Source organism: Diplotaxodon limnothrissa, linkage group LG7 (assembly GCF_057381915.1).
Source record: "Diplotaxodon limnothrissa isolate DT_005_m linkage group LG7, D_limnothrissa_male_GT1.1, whole genome shotgun sequence".
Taxonomy (NCBI): Eukaryota; Metazoa; Chordata; class Actinopteri; order Cichliformes; family Cichlidae; genus Diplotaxodon; species Diplotaxodon limnothrissa.
In genome coordinates, this window is record NC_140602.1 from 17104451 (window position 1) to 17122902 (window position 18452).

General features: G+C 42.9%; 1 protein-coding gene across 2 annotated transcripts in view; it reads right to left on the bottom strand.

Moving 5' to 3' along the window:
* The window catches only part of LOC146628101 (A-type voltage-gated potassium channel KCND2-like), a 31216-nt gene extending 13545 nt beyond the window's left edge, over positions 1-17671 (bottom strand). For both annotated transcript variants that reach the window (XM_085357575.1, XM_085357574.1), the window contains exon 1: positions 16560-17671. In XM_085357575.1, the coding sequence (XP_085213701.1) occupies positions 16560-17671 (1112 nt within the window). The remainder of the gene's footprint in view (positions 1-16559) is intronic.
* Between the last annotated feature and the right edge of the window lie 781 nt (positions 17672-18452).

Below are 18452 nucleotides of genomic sequence, written 5' to 3' on the forward strand. Positions count from 1 at the left end.
CTCTCTCATTTGGGAGATCTTCTTAAGAGTCAGGGATGATAAAAAGCTTTCCTCTTTACTGCTCTTCCGCTCCTGACTTTGACTCACCCTTCCTCTGCCTGGACCTGCCTGCCTCTAACTATGAGTTGGAGATGAAACGCTTCATTCACTTTCTTTTTCTCCTCCTTTTCTATTATCATGCAGTGCTAGCACAGCCCTGCTTGACATTTTTCTTTTCTTCTGCTCCTCTCCAGTCTCCAGTCTACACCTGCTGACACTTGAGAAACAAGCGCAGTACTATGCAAAAAAGCGCCCTTTTCCCCCCATTACTGTATATGCCGAGTCACCTCTAGGCCCACTTGAGCTCCTTATGGTCATAATTACAACCATTTCCTTGTGCCAATTGCTTTCGATAACTAAATGAAAGGCTGTTTTGTATTATTAAAAGTTTTAAGAGGGTTGAGTGTTGACCTGGACCAAGAAAAATAGCATGCCACCGTGTAAATATGAGAATTATGATTTGTGGCTATTAAAGCGAGGCCTGAGAGATGCTTTAATCAGTCTGGACATGATGAAACCAAGGTAAGCCAACTCAAACATTGCTCAGAATCTTAATTTGTCATTGCATGTTTATATTTCTGCCCATCCGCCTTACATCATTCCAGAAAGCCAAGGGCTAAAAATATATTCCACAACGTCGGTATAATACTTTGATAATGCAATTACACTCCTTCGTGACTGAATGGGGAGGGCAAAGGAACATGAAAGACTGGGCTGAAAGCACGAAGGGGCGACAGAGCTATGGATTATAAGGGAACGTGATAATAAAAATGAAATCATCAGACACTCAAGCGATTATGCTAATGAACTCGTTCTGTATTCATCGTAGGTTAATCTGAATGCTGGCAAAAGAGCAGTGGCATTTTCTTGAACGCCGAAAGCTTTCATTGAACTGGCAGCAAGTTACCTCACCTCCGGAATCTAAATGCCGGAGGCAGGGTTAAAGGTGAAAACTGAATTTCTTAAGATGATCAATTAAGGAAAAACTAGCAGTAATGACAGCGGTTGCTGTGTTCGTGGCATTCGCCGCATTAATACTTGTGTTTTTTCCAGTCTAAAGTAGAAAAAAAAGTACACTTCAAAGTAAGATGTGGCTCTTAAAGGCAAAATGCACCAAAACCAGCTTTCCTTAAACTGAAACACAATAAACACCAAAACCAGTGGCGATGCTCAGCTAGTATTGACCAGACGAGATTTCAAAGGGAACCTTGTGACCTTTGTTGTCTGGTCAGGTGATGAAGCGGAGAAAAAAACGTGAAAGGTCTTGTGGATTAGTGCCTCTGTGTTGGAAAGGGGAACTGGTCCAGGAGCCTCATCACGCTGACAGCAGATTAGTGCTCCGCGGCGCCGCCAGAGCAGACGGCACAAGATTAACTTTGATGTGCGATTCCACGCAGAGCAGCCGCTGGATATTAGCTTCCTCCACCAAATGGCCCCTTTTGCCCTGACTTTGCAGAGTGTGCATTCACAAGCTACGTTATCTAAAAAAATCTGCTCATTTAACAGGAGAGTACAGCGTCACCAGGCAGAGGTAAAGATGTATAGCTCTTTTTTGGGCTATATGTCCCTTTAGGTCTGCATTTACAAGTTTCATTATGTATCAATTCATCACTTTAAAGGGTAGGGGGGGGTGTTTTGGGGGTTTTTAGATGACATAAGGGTACTCCATCAATTTTCCAGACAAAGATCAGTTTTATAAGGAGGAGAGCTACTTGTAAAAACAGCTGTGTAATTTTTTCTGTGGATCTCAAAGGAGGTTTATCTGGTGTATATATAACCCCTGACTATGTCACAGCAGTGTCATCAGGGTTATCTGTACTATAAGATAAAGCCAGAGTAGAATGGGGTTTGAAAGGTTTAATGAAACAGTCGCCCGTCGAATGCCTCACAACTGCACATGTAATACAAAAACGAGTAGGCCATTAATTCAGCAGCTGTTTAAACTATTGAATTAAAAAAACAAATTGGAAATGCCCGTCACAATATAGCAGAGCTGAAGGTGATGTGGCGATCCACCATTTCAAACTCAAAGGTTATTCGATTTCCAATTACAGAAGACAAATAAAAGCTGCCCATTTGAGAAGCTGACATCCAAAGTAGTCAGCTGACGTGTCAATTGATTCATCGTTATGACAAATGATGAAAATTGTGGTGTTAAAAGCTCCAGACAAGCTAACCAATGGACTGGCTTAAAGGGTTACTCATGAATCAAGTCGAAAAATGAATTTTGGTCTTTAGCTGCGGGCATGTTAACGTCATAACAAATGGTTAAAAGAAAAAGACTGAAGGTAGGCAAAATAAATAAATAACACGAAAAAAGTTGCAGGATAATACGTGTTGAGGAAGAGAATCAATTGTCCTCAGGCTTTAAAAAAAAGTTCTGTATTCTGTTTGAGCTGCAACTTTAAATTGTCTGTATCAGCTTTTTGCACCAAACAGCTGCAGCCTCTCATATATCGGTTCACTTCCTGTATACACAAGACTATACATACATTCAGGATGCTTTGTAAGTAGTTACAGTACTCAGGGCGTAAATGGCCTGTGCCAATGGAGCATTGTCTTTGAAATAAATATCAAGGTAGAAAAATACAGCTGTTAAAAATTATATATGTATATATAAATATAGGAGCAGTCGCCAGTTCAAAGGGACACTTCAAAATCTCACAGTAAAAGTGAGAGGAATAGCCGAGGTTGGAATGAGACGGAAAGAGTGGCGAAGCGTAAAAATGTACTGAGCGCGCTCTCTCCCAGAGAGTGTGGACGGCAGCCAGACCAGCGACAGCAGCGAGCCCAGATAACAGCGAGTACCAAGGAAGCAGCGAGAACCTGCAGGGAAGAATTGGGAAGAGCTGAAGCTCTCCTAACAGCTGCAGACTGGCCCCCGGGGCAGAGCAGAGCTACTAGCTGCGGCCCTATCTACCATCGCCCCACCTGCACCACGCTACATCACGCACATGGGGACATCATTACTTTTTCCATTTCACTCCTCGAGACTTCTCCTGTCAAATCAAAAAATGACATGAAAAGTAATAACTCGGGGGCCGTGGCGACAACAACAACACAAGCAAAAGGTCATTTTGCCAGTGAAAATTGGTCTTGCATCCACACAATCTATCAGTCATCAACAGGTTTATTGCGATGTCTGCATTAACAGCAGGGGTGGCTAAAAGCCAGAATTAAACCGACCTAGGCCCAACGCGTGCTTGATGACACAACTCCCATTATTTATAACTTCGGCATCTTTGCCAGCGCTGAGGACGAGCTTCCTGGTGAATAATGATGTTCAAACTTGGAGGACAAGGCGGATAAAGGCACAGCTTTGGCCCCCACCACAGACAGCACATTCAAATGTACCGTTAACAAACGTGACTGAATGAAGGTTATTCGTTTTAATCACACCACAGCACGCCCTTCCTTCTACTATCCCAGGGGGGTTGCTATATTTAAGCACTTTTTCATTCTTTCTCCTTTTTTTGGTCTTGGCTAATGGCAAGGCAATTGCTATGTGGGATGTTTGCCCTTGAAGAATCAGACAACATAAGGAGACATTTATACATATTGTAGATGTGGCGCGAGCAAACTGTATCATATTCGGTGGCTACTTTTTTGACTGTGTCATGTTAAGAAATCAAATCCCAGCCTCGTTATCCTTTATTTCTCTTTTTTTTGTGATGTTTTCCCTCCGACACGTGTTGGTTTTAATACCTGTGCTGAAAGAAAAGCTGTCTGTCCCGGGAGAGAAAGAGCAGGGACATTCATCTCTCATTTTTCCCACTTTCTAATTGGACTTCTCCATCTGTTGAGGTCTACAAATTGTCTTCTGGGGATGCTTTAGCTAAACCATCCTATCAAACACGCAAATACAGGAGGGACGCTCTTCTTGGAGCTCTGCCATAGCAGGCACTGAAAGAGTAGTGTGTGTGTGTGTGTGTGTGTGTGTGTGTGTGTGTGTGTGTGTGTGTGTGTGTGTATAAACCTGTATGATGTATGATTAGTCCAGCAGCATACTGCCTGGAGATAAGTAGATCTACGTGATGCGCTGAACTCTGATTGGAAGCTGGCAGAGTTGGCTTCTTGGGAAATTAATCTATCTAGCACGCAGCAGATCTGTCAGTAACAAGTGACATACTTTAATAAGAATTATTTCACCAGATGACAATGTGGATGGGTGCCTGAAAAACGGCGTCAGTAGTATTGACTGTTTGTCACATATGCATCTAATAAATGTTTCTCCTCTGCAGTCCCAGAAGAGGTTGAGCAAACAGAATCTAAATCTGAAGAATAGGCAAAACTTTTTTGGGGGCGGTGGGTGGATTCTTTTCCAATTCTCACTCGGAGCCGTTAATGATATGGGAAATTGTGTTCCTCATGCTTGTCACTCTTTACATCCCATTGACTGGGAGTTGAATACTCAGGAGCGAGCAGTGGAACGTGTGACAGTGTATTTGTGGTGATGATTACAGCCCATTAACTTTGATGGATGCCATTTCATAGAAAAGACGATGGGAGTTGAAACAACAGCAGCGCAGCTTGTTTTCTGTCTCTGACATATGTGCGCAAAAATCTCGGGGAAAGAAACTGCAGTTAAATCCATGTAAAATGGAATTTTTGGATTCAAAATGAGACCGTGTTTCCTTTGGAGGTTACTGAATGTCACATCTGACACTTTGATGCTGGATCAGTTTACGTGAAAGCTCGGGTATGATTGTCCTGCGACCTCCAGAGGACAGTCTACCACAGATTTCACCATATAATACATTGCCAGTGAAAATACTGTGAGACGCATATGTGTGCAATTAAATAAGGCTGAGCTGGTTCTGGAATTGACTGCAGTGTCTGCCTTTATTAAGGTTAACTATCTGGGCAGCTTTTTTTTCCTCTGCACAACTCACTTTGCCTTTTGGCCTCAGTCAAAGTGAGATACATTCCATTTGTCTGTGTTGGTTGTGTAAAGATAAGAGAGTGTATGCCAGAAATCTAACTCTTAAGCTCCTTCGTGGGATTACAGACAATTGGCTAAGAGGAAAATACAAATAATCATCAACTGTTTACGATTTCCCACTAATACCTTTGAAAAAGGAAAAAAAAAAGATGAAAATCCCCCACATGGAAATGCAGTCCTTAACTGAGATACTCCTGTGTAGGACACCTGCAACAAGATTCACAGGCAGGAAATCCTCTAGATGGGAGCTGGACCCACACTGCAGTAACACCCAGACAAGCAGAACAATCTACAGTAGCTACCGTCTATCCCTTTTCAAATAGCGCTTTCGAGTATTGTTGTTTTTACATCCAAGAAATCCAACCAGCAAAACATCAGAAGGCACTGATAGGCAAGATAGGATTGGAATTTCTCTCCCTCTCTCCTTTTGGACCTTTAATATGTCTGCCTTGTTTGACCTTATTAGTTTTCTGCCTAGCGTCCCCTGTGAGGCATGTAATCACTAAAATAGGGGCTTAAACTGTGGGCTAAGAATCAAGCTTTTTTTCCCCCCAATGATTAAGAAGTACTCTGTTCTTCTACACAGAAATACTTTGTTTGAACTACATGTTCAGAGGATAACACAAAGTCGTCCTTTTCAAAAGATCTGTATAATTCTATCTATTATATGGATAACATAATGCACCCAGTTAAGCAAAAAGTGTCAGCCTAAGCCGCTGTGCTCACGCACCTCTAACCGACAGTGTTTTCTCTGAATCACTGCCCAAAAATCATTCATTAGACACATCCAAGTGATAGATGGTTATGCATCTGTGGACTTGATATTAACTGGGCAATAATAAGTTTTTTGGGCAGACAACGATCAGCGATCACTTTCACCGCCGATTTCTTTCTCCAGAAGTCGATGAATTCGCCCCAAGTTGTTCTGTGCTGTAGCAGGTGACACATTATCAGGGGAACACAGACATCCCGCATGGGTGCTTTAAGTAATGCTCAGCACAGTAAAATGTGAATTAATCAAGGAGATAGCCAGAGAAAATACAGCTGAATACATTTCTCTAACAAGATATCCTGTAACACTGATGTCAAAGCAATCAGACGTGAAACTCCTTCAGTGTGATATTTGAGAAAATTAAGGGGTCTTAGTATTGAATAGTTATAGTTATATATTTTAACAAAACATAGTAACAGGGTGTAATTGGATTACAAAAATCGGAATACTTCTACAGCAACACAAGCACTGTGAGGCTGTAGTCAAACATATGGTTGCTTTGAACAGACTACGTGCTCAAACCTGCAGTACCAACATGCTGGTGTTAAGTAATGTCACCGTTTTACAGTAGCATGTCAGGACGCTCATATCTGGATATTGCAGCTATTTTTCTTTTCATTTCATCATAAAACTTTATTGATCCTGAAGGAAATGCATCAGTGTTGGTCAGCGGTTCACACACACAATAAAATAAAGTGTTTGCTCTATAAAAAAGACGAGAATAAATCAAATAATAAGTCAAAAATATCTTAATTAAAAATACACTCGCTCATCCTTAAGGTCCATTAGGTCCACAAGGTGCTCCTGCACTTTTCTAATCCTTCCCCCTGGTAAAGTAATGGGAAAGTCCATTTTTGAAACAGTTCATGGATTTCTGTATTAGATTTCAAATCCCTCCATACATGTGCTAGAAAATAAATGTAGGGATGAGTTTGCAACACACAATTCCAATGTCATTTCCTTTTTTTGGAATACCTTTCAAAAGTAATTTCTTGTAGAAATACAGTGGTGCACGAGAGTTTTATTTTTGTTGGGGTGGTACAAATGTTGTTTTTCATGCACTTTGCTACTAAAGTTTTGTTATTTCTCTGATATAGTGAGGAGCAATCATAAGAGTTTTTATAAGTTTCAACAAAATCTTTTAGTGGCAAACAAAAGAAAGATTTTGATTGTGGCAGTGGTGCCTCTGCCAAAGCTTTTGGCCACGATGCACTTCCTTTCACTGCAATTCTTCATTGTGTTCATTAAACAGTTTGTGTGTCATTAGTTCAGTTGGACTGTGTTTTTTGTGTTGTGAAAATAAATGATCAGAATTCACAGCAAAAGCAGATTAATTTTAAAGCCAATTCCCAAACTTTTTCTTGCAACTGTAGATGTGACTAAAGTGGCGCACTGACTTACAGATCAGCTTTGCCATTCATGAAGCCATGCCAGTAAATTGGCTTAAACAACTTCTGCTTCTAGCTGTTTATACAGAAACCTGGAAGGAAAATACTATGCTTTATCACAGTGGGACAGTAAATTACGCTCAATACACACAAGAGACTGACACTGATATGTGCTGCTTTCCGCCGGTCGTGTAGCTGCTCTGAGTTTACGGTGGGTGGGCACAATGAACCAGCATCGCCGGTTCCCTCTGTGAAGATTTAATGCTCGGTTCTCGAGAATGTGACAGCAAAGAGTTGATTTAACACTCTTTCTGCAGACCGTAGTTTGTGGTAATTTAATTGTGTCGCAGCGTTGTGTGTGACTGAAATGTTGATGAGCTAAAACAACACCTTTCTGAGACATTAAAAAAATAATAATCACACAATGAAACACTATAATAGTCACAAGCTGATCCTTATTGCAGGCCTATTGCGCCGGGATCATTCAGACTGCCTTTATTTACTGCCTCAGGATTTTAGCTCTACAATATCTCATCAAAATGTTAAAATTATAGAAGAATACTAATGAAACCTGTACACAATTGTTCTTTAAAGATTTTTGAGCGTGCATTCGCTCAGCTGAAGCTCCGAACCTGACGTAAAGTGATGGCGCTGCAAAATCGCAACCTAATATGTCATCAATCCACGTTGGACAGGAAGGAGATAGTCACAGAAGGATAAAACGGTGAAGATTTGGTGACACCACCGTGCATGAGAAATTCGTTTGAGGTGAAAGGGAAACATATAGGCCCAGAGCTCATGCCCTGCTTAGTTTCTGTTTGACCAAATGGCCTACATTAGGTGATATATTTAGCTATTTATAGTAGCTGGGGCAGGCAGGAAACAGCTGCCATGTGTCAGGGTGACAGGCTGACATCCCTCATCTCAGCAGGACCTCCCTGCCAGGCAGACAGGAGGAAGCTCTTTATACCTAAACTGAAATGGGACATAGCCTCTTATCATTCATGCTGCATACAGAAACTAATAATCTATGGAGCCTGTGGCAAAGACTCAACAATGAAACTGGGTTAACAGTGGCTAGCATGGGCAGCTCGATTCAAAGCCAGACTCGTGAGCTTTGCACAGCTCTGTTTTCTTTCTGTTTTTTCTTTTTTTCTTACAGAGAACACTGTGGATTTCATTCAAGCCGGATCAGTATTGATCATGAGGAGCTTTTATTGTGGCATCTTGGCGGCGTAAACTGGCACAAGATTCCTCAGTTCTGATGAAATAATGTGTTGATTCACAAGCGCTGGAAGCAGAAACGGCCCTAACCAATCTGGCGCCCTAGGCAAGATTTTAGGTGGCGCCCCCCTACATCAGCAGTGTAGTGTAATGTTGTAACAAATAATATTTCTATTAAATAAGCTCTACTTTGCATTTTAATTAACGTGGGATTATTTTTTGTATTTAGAAATAATAGTACCAACTTTTTTTTTTTTTCAACATTTGTGGCACTGGCGTGGCACTCCCTGATGGACGGCGCCCTTAGCATTTGCCTATACGGCCTATGCCACGGGCCGGCCCTGGCTGGAAGAAACGTTCAGGCTGACAAACGGGCAGAATCAATATTCACGACTTCGCTCGAATCTGCAGGCGTTCAGGTATTACGGATGGCTGTAAACAAAGTTTCCATTAACGTGCTAGCGTCAAGGTCTTATTGTTTTCTCGAAAAACTCATGAAAACCCATGCCTTACGTTTGTTTGGGGAACATGAAAGTCCATATTGATTTCAGCTTTTTTGCAAAACGCATGGCATTAAATGGCGTTAACATAACATACTGCTGTACAATAAAAGTCTGACACAGCCAAATGAATGTATGCCGTGTAGCTTTTAAAAGTAGATACTTTAAAAACTGGGGTAGGTGTCAAGGTAATGTGCTTCTCTCATTTCAGCCTAGTTAATGTTTTGCTGAGAGGCTTTAAAACCAGAACCGCTTTCTTTTTAAAACCTTATCTACAGTGAAATCCTATCGCTCTTCAAATGAAGTGTCAGAAAAAGCACGAAAGCAAAGCGCGACTTTGAATGCTTTTTTGTTTCTGTTTCATTCACGCAACAGACTGATTGTTGCTGTTAGCTATAATCTCTGAATCTCTGCTGATCACAGATGTAGGCTTGTTAGCTGAGGGGTATTTCTGATAAAGAGACAAATGTCAGGGGGAGGGAGATTCGCACTCTGGCATTACAAAAGCTGGCACCATTTCAAGATATTATGTTTGCTGTGCTGTCCCCAACGCTCGAGAGAAATAGTGGGTGCAAAGAGCAACACATTTCTCCCAAGCTCCTCACAGAGACGGGCGAGCCTATCGTTGCCATCGTCTGCGAAACTCTTCCGCCCCACGCCCGTGCTGCGACGTCGGATTTTGAGGTCAAGAAGGGTGCGAGGGCTGGTTCGGTCTTGAAAAAGCAGTATGATGATTGCTAGTTCCACATTTATTGTAGTGACGGTGGCATCTAAAAATTTAAGAAATAAAAAAAGGTGACATTTTCTCCCTCAAACTACTCCATGTTGCATGCCAATATGGGCGCTGTGCAGTGTTCACATAGGAACAGTGGGCATTAAAAATGTTGCAGCTCACCATGAAAACAAACACAGCTTGTACTTTGTATGCTGATTAGTTTGAGAGCTACACAAAGGTAATAAGTGCAAGGGCATTGGCTTGCATATGTAAAACTCAACAGTTTATTATCAGTGACCTTTTTTTCCCCCTCCGCAATGTTAATGTGACCATGTGGCTCATACCAATTAATTCCTTTGTTGTTTCAACACCATATTGAGCTGATAATGAGTTTGTTGACCTCATGGTGAAACCCACACCATGAAATTTTAAACAAGTAAGTGGTACTCGCTGTTTTTCTCCAGGGAAACTTTTTAGTTGCTGTTCTTGTAGCTATAAAAAGGGGTCTGTGCAATGTGTGAACAGTTTTGGTGTAGCAAGCAACGACGCTACACTTAAAGCATGGTTTGGTTGATTGGCAAGAATCACTTGATTAGCTCTGAATCATGATTATGTTAGATAAGCACTCAGCTTAGGTAAAAATAACTATTTTGGTAAGGTACCTAAATGATTGCAGTAAAAAAAAAAAAAATTCTCTCACTTTTTTAGTGCTACTTGCTGAAATTATCGATGCTGTCACTGTTATTCGGAGGACAGTGTCAAATAAGAAAACTGCTTCCACTCAGTAGTTGTTTGCTGTAACCAGCTCCTGTCAAGGTTGCTCATTAAGAACATATATGGGTCATATCTTTCTTCAAACACAAGCAAACGATGCTGCAAAGAAACACAACAGAATATGACAACACACACACAAAAAGTAAAACTACCTCGTCTAGTGTGTCAATACATCATCATCAGCAGGATCAATAACGCACAGGCCGGTTGTTCCTTTATTGCTGTGCTTGCACATGGCAGTCGCTTTGCTGGTTCATAAAAGTCACGCAATATTATTTTCTTGTTTATCATTAAAATTGTCTCGCACTTTAGCGCACGTGTAGTTATTTTATTAATAAAGAACTGAAAAAAATAAATGAGCAACGTCGGAGATGGTGAAGATATCCTCAGAAAATATATTAGCCTCATAAATCATGACAAGTGGTCCTCTGCTACATATATTACCTCCGTGAATATTACCACCTTTATAATGAAAGGCCTCTAATTGATATGGGTGATTCTGGGATTATCGCAATAATAATGCATTGCACACCCTCTGTGTGTTGTGCTGAATACATTTTTATTGATCTTGATATGATAACTGAATTGATCTAATGCTAAGCTCTTTGTAAAATATATGATTAAACCTAAGAATCTATTTAGAGTACGTTGTACGTTTCAACAAAGTGATGAGGAGGCATTATGTGTGTCTGCATGGCAGACAAGCCATTTTCATCTGTATGTAAATGCTGAGTATGTAAATAAGCCATGCAGCACCACAGAGGGAAATAGCTGTTGGGCTTGGATTTATCATTTGCAAACTGTTTGATCCTCTGATCTTGTGGCACATATACACATCCGATGTCTTTTTACAACATATCAAATTTCAAGATCATACACAATCACATAACAGGCGATATTTCCTCGTTTCATTCATTCACTCAGGCTGGATCGGGGTTTCTTGGCTGTTAAGATCGGGTGGGAGTGGAATCAGGCATAACAAATGCTTTCTAGCAACAATGGAATCTAGGTGATGTTTTTTTTCTCACATATCTCCTTATTTCCTAATGCAATGATGCCGCATTCATACGGTGCAACTTTAATCTTGTTCTGAAAAATTCCATTAATCTCGTACGTTGCTCACAATACAAAAGAAGAAATGCTGAGGAGTTGCAAAAAGAAAAGAAAAAAAAAAGACACTGGTGCCATATTTTATATCCTCGCACTGCCTTACCAAGGCCCAAGTGCAGAACATGCTAGTCGATTTCCCTGCTTAATGCAGCACATTGAAAGTGAATTAATGAAAATCCCCCCTCGTGGAATGAGTGTTATTGGGGCTGCCTCGAAGATGGGCTGTCAAAGAAATCGAATCAAATGGGGGGGACAGCCATTTTGTCCTTGCCATATAGATTATTTATCAATCTGACCATCCGCAGTGACGCATGCCTGCTTTTAGAGTCAGTTCACATACACAGTAACCTGACATCAACCTACCAGCTGGCCATAATCTGTTTTTCAGTTCAGGGTTGACTGACCGCAAATGCATTTTCTTTCTGACGCTGGATTTTTTTTTTCAGTGAAATATATATAATTGAAAACTCATTTAACACCCAAATAACCAAATAGAAACATCTACCTTTCAAAGCACAGGAGTATGATGTAATAAATATGCAATATGTGAATGGCCTTAAGATTTTAATCAATCATTCCACTTCAAACCTTCAAAGCACCCTTTTAAATCTCTAACTGCCAGAGTGAAACTGTTTGAGCAAACAAAGAGGAGAAAGAAAATGCAGGGGCTTGCGTGTTTTCAATTTAGCACTTTTTTTTTATGGATTCCTTCTTTCACAATGATCTTAATCTCCTCTGAAGAAAGCTGCCTGGTACCCTCCCCTCGCTTCCACTCCTCCATTTCGCAGTCATTTGCATGGGCAGAAAGGAGCTCGCACAGAACACATTTCAGTGCCAGGTTCCTCTCATTAAGTCACCTGTCACTTCAGGACTATTATACCAGCCTCGTATTAGCGTCACCTCTCCTCCCCAATAAAGCACCTGGAGGACCGCCGTGAGCCCACAGGCTGACGGCGGCCTACACATTTCACATTAGCCACTTCTGTTTTACACGGCGCCACATCACGTCGCTCAAAATGGATTGCTGATTTTCATAATGTGCATAACATACACAATGGCAAGTGGTGTAATTTATTCTACTGAACACAAAAATTACACCAATTGCGCTACATAATCAAACGCACCAAATGTTCTCGCTGACTGCCGAGCTCAGAAGGGGGGAAAAAAAGAATTAGAGTAAAAAAAAGAGTGAAAATTCTCTGCATTGGCTGCCAGGGGCACGGCAACTTATCCAACCGCATGAGGACTATATCATCAAGAATGCGTTTGTTATCTCTTGGGTACAGATACAGTAAAAGGCCCTCCAGATTGTTCCTGCACGTTTCAATTACATTTGACATGCGGTGAAGGGTTTCGACTTCAAAAAGCTTCGCTCTCTGCACCACGCTAAACCGTGAAGCTGATGCTTTGCGTTGTAGTTTTCGATCGCCAGGGGGCTGAGGTGTCAGAACTGGCAAGCATGATAATGGTTATACTTCTGCTGGCTTATGGGCCCTACAGTGACCCTCGTGTCTGTTAACCTTGCTTTCTCTGTCTTATAAATCCTATCCTGAGAGGTTTATAGGGCTCACTTGTCAAGCCGTTCCGGTTGTATTTGGTGGGTGGAGCTGCAGCACAGACAAACGGCATAGGTGATAAATTCTGCATCTGTTGAGTGACTACAGCGTACACGCGTATTTATTACACCGCAGGACAATTTACATAGTAAATGTCACAACAAATCAGTAATTATAATGACCATTCCTCCTAGGCATCTTGGTGGGCAACGAGTACATTTCAATATATGGAAACTGTGTGTGGGCTTGCGTGTTTGAGTCAGAAGCTCGAGCCTATCGTGTCTATCAAAGGTAATGTTTGCCAGTGTCCAGAGGAACGTGTCTAGGTTTAGCCTACGCCAGACTAAGCCCTGTCCTCCCCACTCCTCTTCCCCTGTGGGTTGCGCTTGGCTTCCACCGTTTTCACAGCTGCTCTCAGCAGTGCACTCCATTACACCTTAAATCACTTAAAAGATCTGAAGCACCAAAAACTCCCTCTGCAGCTAATTCACCCTGACCATGTGGATCATCCAGAGAAAATAAGAGCAGGAAAACACTGCAATGTCTGATTCCAGCCTAATAAAGTGCAATACCAGCTTAAATGAACAATATTAAATCAAGACACTAAATTATACCCTCAGACTCACTTGCCGTTATCAAAGATACCGCAAAGCTGCAGATAAAAATCTCATATTTTACACCCAGTTCTTGAAGTTCACGGCAGAAGCAGATTCCTCTTTGTTGGATATCCGAAAGCAGCCACAGAGATTAGGCTCAATAAAGAAGGAGGGATAAGTGGGTCTTGTCCTGTGTTTGGTGGCACAGAGGAGTAGACACACAGAGGCATGACACGCAGCTGCACAGTGCTATTGATTCTCCGCTGGTCTCCAGGCACCCTTCCCTTTCGTTCAGGCTGCCTGCCAAGTGCCTCTGAACAGGAGCCCCTGCTCTCCCAATGTCTGCACGTCTGCTTAAGCACAATCAATGGGCCATCAGCAGGGGAGAGAACGCACACCACAGTCTTTACTTCCACGGGGTGCAAGTGAGGGGAAATTGAAAATATATGTAGTGGAAAGGCATCATGATACCATGCAGGCATAAAGCATCATTGACTAATCGAATGAAATCAAATGCTTTCAAAGGCTTCAAATGGAGGTTCCAGCCAGTAGTGCACCCGCTAGTCTCTAAATAGCTTATTTGCCAGCGAATGAAAAGACAACCCCATTCATATGGGTCTAAATACCTATTTGTCAGACGTGGATCAATTTTTCTCCATGCTGAGCTCTGATACATACCATCAGAATATCTCATTTCCCCTGATCAGATAAGCATCTGAAGGTGATTGGAGAAGAATATAGCAGATGCTTTTCTTACATCGCTGTATCAGTAGACATGACTCTGGTTTGTAGGCTTGTATGAGATGTGTTTTTTCAGAAGCACGCCTTTAAAGACAAGGATGGATCGTGAGAAGGGGCTGACTTTGTCTTACACTGATGAGTATTCAGCCTCTCCAGCAGTGGTCCACTATGCAGCATTCTGCAGCACTGTAAGGCTTCGGTTCAGGTTGCGAATCTGTCAGCCGGGCTGTCATGGATCACAATGGAGTGACAAAGATGTCCCCATTACCAAGGACATTTCAGTTTTGTCCTCTCGCGGCAAAAAACATCTTTTTCAAATCCATCTAGAGCAACACAAAGACTCCGAGCTGAATGCAGCAATATCTTTGTTTCTCCCCAAAGATAAATAATGAACCCTCTTACACAACTCATCCTTCACCCGCGCTTTGAATCCAAATGGAAAGCACGGCCGATGCAGCATTGTGTACGAGGTGGCTCGCTTCAATCACCAGATCGTGCCCATTACTAATTATGCTCTCATTGGTCATTTCGAGGGTGAGTGGTAGTTCGACTGATATTGAGTGAGCACAGAGGGAAGAGTTGTATGCCATTAAGAAGACAGAAAATCCACTAACTCAGTGTCACCCGCAGCATGAGCACAGATAGAGGGAAATGTCACCGTTTAATTATATAACAATTACAATAATGATAATAATAACAAAATATGCTGCCTGCAGAGCTGAGGGGTACTCAGGTGCTGAGTGGCTGCATCAATGCAGATGTGAAGGAAGACAAAAACAAGAGGGATTATTCCCCCCCCCCCCCCCAATCAGGTTGTGCGCAATGTGGAGATCCCTGTGTCAGTTCAAACCAACAGTAATAATGATAGTAGTACAAGAAGGAATACATTTTGAACTTAATATTCTCAGGACTGTGCCTTACATAGCTCCAGCTTATGCACTGCTGCAGACACACACACAAGTACACACTGCCAGAAGCAATTTGTTTTTGTAGTGTTTGCTTTGCGATGTTGTGATTTTGAAATTAAAACCCGGGCCCTAATTTCTGTGTCATCAGCGAAGAGGACTAACACTGGCTGAGCGGCTGTGCTCAACCTCATACGAGCAGCAGCAGCGAGTGCTGAAGCAACCGGTATACGTTGTTGTGTTTTTCCTTTAGTGTGATTGCGATTCCCCCGTTGCTTAAACTCCGCATTACCTTTTTTGTTGATTTTTGTTTTGTTTTGTTATGCGAGCAGGCATCGGGTCAAACATATCGACGGTGACAAAAGTTTGCAACACACAGAGGTGGTCCGAAAGCGCATCACCAAAGAAGACTGGGAATAATGCTCATAACAACAATAATAATAATAATAACAGCAAGCCACACAGTGCAGCTGAGCGCGCTCATCAATACAAATTAATTTGATGTAATCGTCCAACCCGAGTTTAATTATTCTATGCTACATCAGCACGTGGTTGCGACCGGCGGTGTTCGCGAGCATGAAATTGGCATTCAAATATTTACTGCACCTTGTTGAAACGGAGAGAGGGGAGCTAAGAGAGGGTGAATGAGAGGCGGAGAGGAGGCGGTGCAGGGAGAGGAGAGGTGTGTGTGTGTGTCCCCTATACGTTGCTTTGCCTTTAATTTGGCCTGTTAATGCGGTATGTGGGAGCGTGGTCAGTGAGCTGTAGTTTGTTTGCTCCTATAGCTCGACAATAAAAGCGCCTTTTTTAAAGACACTGCGGTAACCTTTGGAAAGGCATTCGGTAACGACCCTCAGAAACGGGCAGGGACGGTAGCTTACCCTCAGAATGATAAGAGGTGCTTGTGAGGGGCAGGCTCGCTGATTGGGGAGCGAATCGACCACGGAAGCTTCTATAAAGCACACTGCTCCTGCTCTCTGATTGGCTGAGCATTAATACGTTCAATGACCCACACCTGTGGCCCAGCTACAATTTTCTAAAATATTTTTATGCAAATTAAGATCTACTAGCTAATTGTAAGTGCTCGTTGAGAACACTACTACATAATAATTGTTTAATTGTTGGTATTATTGCAGTAATATTAATTTTGAATTTTTTCATTGTTGTGTGTTATGTGTGTTTATCGACACAGTAACAAAGCCGAGCTGGTGAGTTGTGGTGTGTCTCGAGCGCTTGAAGGTTTTTTTTTTGTTTGTTTGTTTCTTTTGTTTTTTAATGGACTTTTGCAGCCACCTACCCCAGTGTTGTCATGGTGACAATGGTGTACCAAAAGGCTGCGGGGATACTGGTGAACTTGCTGGCCGTGGAGCCTTTCTCCGCATAAAACATAACCGTGGCAAAGATAATGATGGCCATGGTGAGCGAAAAGAGGAGGAAGCCCAGCTCGGAGGCGCAGCTCTTCAAGGTGTAGCCCAAGATGCGCAGCCCAGCGGAGTGCCGGGAGAACTTGAAAATCCGAAAAACCCGGAAGACTCTGAGGGTGACGAAAGCACCGCTCACCTGGTCGTTGTCGGTCATCACCAGGCCGATGTAGTAAGGCATGATGGCGACCACGTCGATGACGCTCATCACACTTTTCATGAACTTGTACCGGCTGGGCGCCGCGATTAATCGGAGGAGGTACTCGACCGTGAAGATCATGACGCACGCGGTGTCCAAACAAAAGAAGGCTAGAGCGTAACGGTCTCCACAGGAAATCTCCTTTGACCTGTTGGGCAAAGACCCACAGGGAACCGTCTCCACCACGTTGGCCATCACTGATATGGCAATGAAGAACCCCGTGACATAGTAGAAGACCAGAGCCAAGGTGCTGGTGTGGGGGTTTTCAAAAGCCCGCCACAGGTACTCCCGGAACGTCAGGTTGACTGGCGTGACGTCATTGTTCATGTCCATCTCCTCGTCATCCTGAAGCCTCTCCGCGTTTTCGCGCCTTCGGTCTTTGTACTCCTCGTAGCAGCAGTCCCCGATGATCTCGGGAATAATACCAAAGAACGCGAGCTCCTCGTCGTACGCGGATATGCATTCTTGGCGCGGATAGTGTAGTTTCCCCGTGCGGTAGAAATTGAGGATGTGTCTGAAGATGTCAGGGTCGCGGTCGAAAAAGTATTCGTTTGTCTCCTCGTGGAAAAAGAAGTCTCTCTCCGTGCTCCCCAGCAAAGTGTCCGGGTACCTCTCCAAAGTGGTTCGCCACGTTTGAAACTTGGTCCCACTCACGTTGAGGATAATAAGTCCGTCCTGGGCTTTCCTCTTGTCTTGAGGAGGCATGGGCATCGGGGTGCTCGCCACGGGCATCCATCCTATGGCCGCTGCTCGGGCGAAGGGAAGCCATGCCGCTACACCTGCTGCCATGCTGACCTGTAGTTTCTTTTTTAAAACGACCCTGCTCCGGTTATCACAGTGCTACGGCTCGGAGATGAATTGCATCTGCAGGAAGAACAGATAGGGACAGTGACGGTTATAGGCTTGTGGAGCAGAATGTGATAAGAAAACGCATGAGCCCATTTACTTTTACTGATACTCTATGGTGTTATGCGCAGTATCACTCTCCACAGCCTTATCAACAGTGTAACTGTTCAGTTATGGAAGCCCACTTTGCGGCAGAATATGAATTAGATTTCGATCATCATCCATCAATAAAAGCAGGCGTGTTTCTTCTTCTTTTACCCTTCTTTTACAAAAAAAAGGGGAAAAAAGAGTAAGAGAAAAGGGGAAAAAACACCCACCTTAAAGAAGGTTTCTCTTTAAACTGCATCCACGGCGAGTTCAATAAATACCTATCATAGGAAGAGAATACTTGCGATTCCGCCACCCATCTATGTGTCACTGCACCCAGACGAGAAGGGGGGGAAACAGTAGAAAAACGTTGCATCAACAAGTTAAACAATTCAAGCGCCAGTGTTTCAACAGAGCGGTCATCTGTCCAGGCGCGAGCCTTTCTTTTTTTCTCTTCTTGACATCCGCAAGGCTCATGTGCACAGGCTTTTCCTCCCGTTGCAGCTACTCCTCAATAAACTCCTGTTCCTTTCGTCGACTGCAAGACCATCCTCCCCCTTCCTCACCAACAAGCCCCGACTGTGGAGAGAGGAGAGAAAATCGTATGCAGAGAGAGGAGTGGTCCTATATCTGCACC